This window comes from Tetrao urogallus (genome assembly GCF_951394365.1).
Source record: "Tetrao urogallus genome assembly, chromosome: 2".
Lineage (NCBI taxonomy): Eukaryota > Metazoa > Chordata > Aves > Galliformes > Phasianidae > Tetrao > Tetrao urogallus.
In genome coordinates, this window is record NC_136814.1 from 3,394,149 (window position 1) to 3,402,949 (window position 8,801).

At 55.7% G+C, this 8,801-nt stretch overlaps 1 protein-coding gene across 1 annotated transcript; it reads left to right on the forward strand.

Annotated features, from left to right (window-relative positions):
* Positions 1-4,572, forward strand: FBLN7 (fibulin 7; the record flags this gene model as incomplete). Its single annotated transcript, XM_079550126.1, has 8 exons — positions 1-90; positions 1,447-1,606; positions 2,473-2,643; positions 2,835-2,960; positions 3,032-3,169; positions 3,243-3,380; positions 3,935-4,073; positions 4,200-4,572. The coding sequence occupies 8 exons, from the start codon at positions 1-3 to the stop codon at positions 4,570-4,572; spliced, it is 1,335 nt and encodes a 444-aa protein (XP_079406252.1).
* Between the last annotated feature and the right edge of the window lie 4,229 nt (positions 4,573-8,801).

The window sequence follows — 8,801 nt, forward strand, 5'->3', positions numbered from 1 at the left end:
ATGGCTCCGGGGCTCCGCCGCAGCCTCCCTCTGCTGCTGCCGTTGCTGCTGCTGTGCCCGGCGGCACGGCTGGCCACGCCGGCGGCCCAGGTGAGCTCGTCCTCGTCTTCGTCCTCGCGTGGGTCTGGGCTATCCGCACGCGCGTCCTTTCGTCCCTCTGCCTCCCCGGAGCTGCGGGGTCTCGGAGATGCCTCCTGCGAGATCTCATCTGCTTTCCCTTCTCCCTAAAGCAGGAGGCTTAGAGCATGCTAAACGCACCCTCCCACCCCCCAACAACTCTTCGAATCCCCCCCTCGCAGTTCGATGCAATTTGTGTTCCCCGCCCCAGCAGGTGAGCCCAGCGGAGCACGCACGTCCCGCTGCAGCTCCGCTCCCTTCTCCGGCACCCGAGGCTGTGGGAGGGAAGCGTGAGCACGGAGGCTGTTAGTGCAAAGCAAAGCTTCGGTATTGCTTTTGTGTTGCTGTTTGTTTGTTTGTTTGTTTTTAAATTTCCCCGCACCTGAAATCGTGACCAAGTACGCCCAGAGCAAAAAGCACCGCTGTTTTTATGGGAGAGCGGGGGTTTGTTACGGCTCAGCACCCCGCGGGGAGCTCCGCTGGCTCCTGAAGTTAAAATCAGACCTAACAAAGAGCTGTTTATTGAAGTGCGCGGGATGCCAGGCATCTATTTGCTTTTTCCTCCCTCTTCCTGTGCTGTGCACCCCAGAGCTGCCGGCAGGGCTCAGCTCATCCCCGGCAACCTTGAAACAGCCTCGAGCAGCGGCAGGGGATGATGCTGAGTGCCTCGAGCATGCCGTTTGGGGCTGACTTTGCTTTTTTCCTTTGCAAACCCTCGGTAGCTTTTTGCGAAGTGGTTCAACCCCTGCCCTGCAGCTCTGTTTGCTCGGTCCCAGCCTTGGACCCATCTCCTTTTCCCATCGCGTCGGAGCACAACACGGGGTTATGCACTCCCAAAAGGGGTTGTTCATCCCCTGCTCCACGTGCTCTGCAAATCTCCAGGCACAAAATTGACTCTGCTGTGCTCAGCTCTTGCTCTTTCCCTTTGGTTTTTAGTTAATTCCTCAGGAAACCTATAATAAAGATGCCCGTCGTCTGCATGAGTCAGTCCCTTGGTAACCATTAGCTTGCAGGCAGAAGTCCCACAAGTGTTTCTGGCCCCAGAAGAACTCACAGGACATCTGTTTTTCTATTATTTTCTAACATGGAAGTGGGACACGGCTCTAGATCCAGCAGGACGAGCTGTGGCATCTCTCCCAGGAATAACAAAGCTATCAGAGCGATGCGTTGCCACGTTAGGATGTAGCAGGCCACGCCACAGCTAGGGATTTCCCACACGATGTTTGGGTTCAGAACCCCCGCGTTTGGCCAACGGGGGCAAATGACGGGACCTAGAGAAGCCTGGTGGGTGCTGGGGCTGTGGGTGCTGAATGCTTGTGGTGCCCGCAGGGCTGCCCAGGCAGGCAGCAGCTCCTGGCAGCTGTGCGGCAGATGCAGCAGCTGCTGAAGGGCCAGGAGACGCGCTTCGCCGAGGGCCTGCGCCTGATGAAGAGCCGCCTCAGCACGCTGCATGCAGCCCTGGCCAAGGCGGCCCCGGAGCCCACGCCTGGTGAGTGCCATGGGGGCTTTGGGATGATGGGTGAGCAGTGGGCTCCAGGGTCTTGGGTCATCTGGGGCTGGATGCTACCGATGAACCACTGTGGATCTGCCCGCTGATCATTCGGTGCAACCCCAGCCCACCCCACTGTGCCCACTGCCACGTCCCTCAGAGCCACATCCCCACGGCTCTGGGACACCTCCAGGTGACCCCACCACTCCCTGGGCAGCTGTGCCACTGCCTCACTGCTCTTTGGGAGAAGGAATTGTTCCTAGTAGCCAGCCTGAACCTCCCCTACTGCAATTTAAGGCTGCTACCTCTCATCTTGCAGCCTCCTTTCAGGTGGTTGCAGAGCCACGAGGTCTGCCCTGAGCCTCCTCTTCTGCAGACCAAACAGCCCCGGTTCCTCAGCCGCTCCCCATCACACTTGTGCTCCAGACCCCTCACAGCCCCGCTGCCCTTCTCTGGACACGCTGCAGCCCTCGGTGTCTTTCCTGCAGTGAGGGCCCAGCGCTGAGCGCAGCACTGGAGGTGCGGCCTCACCAGCGGCAGTGCGGAGGGCCGCTCACCTCCTGCTGCTGACACACGCCGGGGTGCCGTTGGCCTTCTTGGCCACCTGGGCACACTGCTGGCTCACGTTCAGCCGGCTGTCAGCTAACGGCCCCGCAGCCTTTGCCTCCGCACAGCTTGCCAGCCACTGCCCCAAGGCTGCAGTGCTGCGTGGGGCTGCTGTGGCCAAAGCGCAGCACCTGGCGCTTGGGCTTGGTGAAGCTCATCCCGTTGGGCTCAGCCCATTGATCCAGGCTGTCCGGATCCCTCTGTAAGGCCTTCTGTTCTCAGGCAGATCAACACTTCTCTCCCACTTGGTCTATTTGCAGTGTCCTGCCCAGCCCCACAGGCCCCTGCTGGCGGGCGAATGTTTGGCACCAAGTACCTGGTGGAGCACGAGGTGCACTTTGCCTGTGAGCCTGGCTTCGAGCTGCAGGGTTCCAGCTCACGGATATGCCAGGCCGATGGCAGCTGGAGCGGAGAGGAGCCGCGCTGCACAGGTACCACTTCCCTTCCTTGGGCTGGATATGGCTACAGCTGTGGGAGCATTTCCTGGGCTCCAGATCTGGCTGCAAGTACAGACGCAACCTGGGTTATTGGAACAAGAGGGATTCTCGCGGTCCGAGTTTGGTGAAATATCAGGTTATGGTGCTGTTTCAAAATACATCAGACAAAACCTGGCTTTTTGCAGAGCTCAGCACGTGCTCCAGCAGCCCCTGCCAGAACGGCGGCACCTGCGTGGAGGGACCAGGCCAGCACCGCTGCCTCTGCCCACCGCCGTGGAGCGGGGCCGCCTGCCAGCACCGCACGCAGACAGGTGGGTGACACAGGGTGCTCGGGTTGGGTGCGTGCTGTGTCCTGGCCTCACCTTGCCCCGGTGCCCTGCAGAGCCCCCAGCATGGAGTGCGACAGCCGATCCTGCCTTCAGCCGCAAGCCCCGCTGTGCCCAGGTGGAGCACGCCCAGCAGTGCCGCTGCGAGCCCGGCTTTCACATGAGCGGCACGGCCGCCGCCAGCCTCTGCCGGGGTAAGGGCTTAAGGGGCTGCAGGGTGAGGAGTAAAGGGGCCGTGGGTGTGCAGCTCTGCTTGTTTCCCTGCAGATGTGGACGAGTGTGAGCTGTACCAGGCAGAAGGGGCCCCACGGCTGTGTGCCCACGCCTGCGTCAACCTGCCCGGCTCCTACCGCTGCGCCTGTCCCAGTGGGTACAGCCTGCTGGGCGATGGCAAGAGCTGTGAAGGTGAGGCAGCATGGGCAGCTTTCCCACCTTGCCCAACCTTGCACGATTGCCCCAAAAGGAGATCATAGTGAAAAATCTTACGTTTCCTCATTTTCAATGTGATTTCTGCTGCTACGCTATGTTTTCATAACATCTTGGTAACACTCCCAACACACATCCGCGACAAAAGCCCTTGGTCTTACTGCTAGGTAAGCCGCCCTTACCTTACTTGGTGTGCTGACGCACTCAGCGAGCTTAGCAGAAAGTTAGGAAAACAAACCCATCCCGCTGCCCTAACCCCTGCTGGCCCTGGGCAGCAACAGTAGGAGAAGAGTAGGAGTTGATGGAAACTGAGATTTGGGAGTGAACTTAGTGATTATTTCCATCAGATCTGGGTTTGCAGCCTTACCCTGAAAGGGGCCAGTGCACGGTCAGGGAGGGATGCAAGTGGCAGGGTGGGAAACTTCCACGCTTTCCTTATTCCTATCGATGGTTTGCTCCACTTCACCTGTTTCCTGCCAAAACGCACCTGAAAATAAGGGTTTCCAGGTCTCTGTTGCCTGCCTGTTTTGCAGACATCGATGAGTGCGCTCTGTCGCGGGACAACTGCACGCGGGGCACAACGTGCATCAACACAGGCGGGGGCTTCCAGTGCGTCAGCCCCGAGTGTCCCCAGCCCGGCGGCAACATCACCTACGTGAAAACATCACCCTTGTGAGTGCGGCACGTGAGACCCGGCCCTGCTCTGTGCACAGGGCATCCCAACCTCTCAATCCCTCCTTGTGGTGAGGAGGACCACTGGGGGACCCCCCTGAACTTCCTCCTCCATTTCCTTTGCAGCCAGTGCGAGCGCAACCCCTGCCCGATGGATAGCAGATCGTGCCACCAGGCGCCCAAAACCATCTCCTTCCACTATCTGCCCCTGCCTTCCAACCTGCTGACCCCAACCCCTCTCTTCCGCATGGCCACGGCGGCGGCACCCGGCCGGCCGGGACCCGACAGTCTCCGCTTTGGCATTGTGGGAGGCAACAACCGGGGCCACTTTGTGATGCAGCGCTCGGACCGGCAGACCGGGGAGCTCATCCTGGTGCAGAGCCTGAAGGGCCCCCAGACCATCCAGGTGGATGTGGACATGTCCGAGTACCTGGACCGCACCTTTCAGGCCAAGCATCTCTCCAAAATCACGCTCTTCGTCTCTGCCTATGAGTTCTAGGGCAGACCAGGGGGCGGCTGCAGGGTTTGGATGCTCTCATGTGAGTGGCGGCTATGGTCCCTTTTCAGATGAAAGCACTACAGGTGCCACAAGCACTGGAGCCCTGAAGCCAGCTGTCCCCCCTCTGCACTGAGGTGATTTTGTCTGAGTCTCCAGGTGCTTTTTACACCCACCTCCATGGAGAAAGCAGCAAGCGACATGCGACAAACTGCATGCAGGTTATCTGCTTGCTGAGTGCGGGAGCAGGGCGTTATTTTTGCTCACAGCTCCAGGAGGACATCCTATAACTTCTGCACCTACGTAACGCAATCAAGCAGGTAGAAACCAAGGTGCTTACTTCCTTTTTGATTCCTTTTTTGTAGGAAAGAAGCTAAGCCGGTGCTGTCAGCCCTCTTCTGCACTGGGCTGGGCTTGCTTCCCTCTGAACACCAAGACCCCCAGCTGGGATTTGCTGAGCGGAGCTCAAGCTCTTGGTGCTGCTTGGGGTGGTGGCAGCTGTGCCCTCAAGCCCCGAGGCTGTGTGGCACAACACGCTGCACCGCTCGGAGCATATGGAGAAGCTCTTCCCAGCCTCAGCTCCCAGGCCACACCTGAAGCACAAAGTTTGGGGTGGGACTGTCCAAAAGTGAGGTTGTTGCTCGGTTTGGGGTCAGCCATCCCGATGTCCCCAGAGGTGCAGGAAGGACTCGGTGCCGTCCTACATGACGAGCTGGAGATGAGGGATGGTTGGAAGGCTGTCCCATGCCTTAATCCTCTTGGATGGGGTCATGCACCTGCATCCACCCATGACCTGGCATGGACGTGCCACGGGGATCGCTTCAGCTGAGCACGGTGCCTGTCTTGCAAGAGCTCAGGGTGTGAATATCTCATTTTTTAACACCCCTTGTCCTCTTGCACAAATAGTTGTGGGGTCAGCTCCCGCCATGGTACTGCAACACGTGCCCAGGGCTGGCACTACTGTGGTGCTCACCTCTGCTCCCCAGTGCAGCGCTTGTGCATGTAAACCACAAAAACATTATGCATGTGTCTTTCTCATTTAGTACAATTAAAGGATGATATAGCCTCTGAGTAGGCGCAGAGCAGAATAAAGTATCCGCAGCGCGTGTAGGGTGTGCTCACCCACAGCCAACTGGGGCTGGGTTCTGGGGTTATAGGGCTGTAACTTGTCCTTGTTGTTTCTGTTCTCCTGCTTTACGCTGCTGGGGAGGGAGGGGTAGGAGAGGAAGGAAGTGTGGGGATGTGCCAATGAAGACAGGCATGGGGAGCTGCTGGGAAGCTGGCGAGCTGCGTGATCAAAGAACCTCAAGCTTTGGGTGGAAAAGCTTCAGGGCCATGCAGGAGGAAAGAAAACACAGCAGAGCAGGGCTTTGCAATGACACCTGGTAGCCCTTCAAAAAGCAGCTTTCTTTTCTTGGGAACTTAGCCCAGATTTAAAGAAATCTTGCTCCTAGGATAAAGAAGTCCATGTGCTAAGGGGAAAGGGATTGAAAAGTACAAGTGAAGAACCTGGTTTGAAGCAAACTGTCCTCCTTGGGTTCTGCAAGGAGCATTCTGCATGGAGAGCTGGTCTCCTCCTTCCCCTCTCCTTGGTGTTCCAGCACAAGGTACCTGCACTGCCTCATGTGCCATGTGAACCAGGGGGAACTGAACTATGCCTTGAAAAGGGACTGGCAGACTAGCACAGTCTGGGGGCTGAAGGGAACACCAACCAACTGCTGGATTTCTGCACGTGGTTTCTCCCAGAATGGCAGAGCCCGAATCCTGCCCACAGCCAGGCGGGATGGATGAAATGCACCTCGGCTGGGAAGCAGGAGAGGATGACTTTGTGAATAGTTTCCATCTGATGCTTTAGCTGGCTGATGAGGCTGGGGATGGCTGTTTGGACCTTTGCGTTGGAGGCTCTCACTGCAGAGTAATCCTTCACTGACAGCATTTTCCCAGTTCCCAAGGCCAGGGTGAACGGGTTTCCTCTCTTCAAGATGCACTGAGACACAGGGGACTGGCACAGGGACGTGGAGGAGCATCTCTGATCTGCTTGCAAAGTGGTGCCCATCCTCCCAAGTGTTTCTGGGCCCGAGGATCGGAGCTGGGAAGCTTATATGTCTCACAGCCTTAGCTGGATGCAGATCTCTCTTTCAGCCCCAGAAAAGTTTCAGGTTGGCTCTGCTGTGCCTGGACTGGGCTGGAAACCTCTGGCCAGCATTTGAGCTGACTAAAGGAGATTTTTCCCCCTCCCAGAGCAGCAACTGCAACATCTTGCAGCCTGGAATGTGCAGTGTGAAGCTCTTCTGGCCCTGGTAAATACAACTTCTCCTTGGGATAATAACATTTTAGAGCCCAAGAAATAGCTAGGTTTGCCTCTGCTCCCCTGCTGGCACTAAAGGCAAGCAGTCCATGTGCAGCTAGCTCCAGATTTGCTCTGCATGCCCTGGGAGAGCCCCAAAGCCACCGTTCCACCCCTTGAAGGGCTGGTGAGAGCCCTCCCCTGCTCAGGAAGGACAGTAATCCCCAAATCTAAATGTATAGAGAGATTCCTGGAATATCTATCAGACCAAATATGTTTATAGAAGGAAAGAGGCACCCAAATGATATTTTTTTCCTCCTCAGAAACAAAACATCAAGACTTAACCTTGGCTATGGCCCTGGACCTCTTGAATGTTTTACCCAGTGACCTGTACCAATCTCTTTCCCCTTTTAGGGAGGGAATGATAGCAGCATTAAATGGAGGAGGATCCTTTTCACAGCGCTGTCTCAGAGAGGATTTTCTCCAGGTTTCCTTACAAAGCTTCCTGGAGTTGCTCTGTCTGCTCTTGGCCTCCCAGTTCAGATGAGAAGAATTCTGTATTTCTCAAAAAGCCCAGAGTGACTTCGCGTGCCTCGCTGCTTCAAATGCTGAGAGGCATGCTGGGATTTCAGAGCTGGGATTTCACCTCTAAGGCTCTCTCTGGAGTCACCTTGCCATGGTCTGCACTGCATTGAGGCCTAAAGAGATGACCTGATGCTTGTAGCACTGGCCTTCCCGAGTGACCCTCCCATCTGGCTCGTAGCGGAGCCAGAAGAACAACCTGGAGGCCAACACTGTCTGCCCATGCACATCCAAGTCCATCCCAAAAGCTGCTGGATGGAGAAGGAAATAGCATCTTGTTCCAACTGCTGCCCACTTGGGCAGCCTGTGGAAATCCAGAGCGCGTGGGGCATGTGCACAGCTGCAGACCGTGCTGACAATCCATCAGCTGCAGCAGGCATGGTAGGTGTATCCCAGCAAGGAGGGATCGAGTAATTTCATCCCAGGGCACATGGCAATAGGGTGCTGGAATGCCACTGTGGGCATCCCTCCCTCCCTCTCAAGTGTCTGTGTCCACACAGGACATCTCAATGTAAGGCTGCCCAGGAAAGGGGTCTTAAGACAAACCCTGGCAACCCAATGAATGGCCTAACCTTGTAGGTGCAACTGGACCAAACAGACCCTCAGCCTAACAAGAGAGAATCCCCACAAGCCAGAGGTGACAATTCTCTTGCTAAAAACAGAAAAGAGCATTAACACAGTTATTTTAAATGGCCGGCTAAGATCTGGATTGTATTACAGCTGTGCCAAACCAGCACCTTCAAGGACAGCCTGGTGCTCAGCGCATACATTAACGCTGCCCTGTCCCCTCCCACAGATTTATATTACGGTTTGAGTCCTCGCTAAAGCAAAAGCACAAGCACACATTCCACAACACTTATTAATCCTGTTACAGGCCTTAATGAAGAGCTGAACCGTGACATTTTTATTTGTTATGGTTGCTAGGTATGTTGCTAAGCCATACACACCATACCCCAGATCCCAGTATATCTGTGATATCTGAGAGACCGTACTGGGGAATTTGTTTATCTGATATTGCCAAATTTAGTTATACTTTGAAAATGCTGAAGGGAAAAAAAAAAAAAGAGCCATTCACAAGCTTCTCACAGACATACCTTTTTCCTTGACAACGCAAACACGCGTAAAGATATTTAAATAAACAGCTTTACCCTGTTGGTACTGAAACATTTTTCTGTTTGCTTAAAATTAATGTTGTGGGTATAACTGTGCCCAAGGAGCGCACACAGCTCTCATGCAAACCCCCAACAGTGAAAGGGCTGGCCCCAAAAGCAGGGAGCAGACCCAGTGCTGTATCTCCATAGAGAAACACTCCAGAAGGGGCCCAGAAACCACCATATGCCAGAGATCTCTCTCACTGCACAAA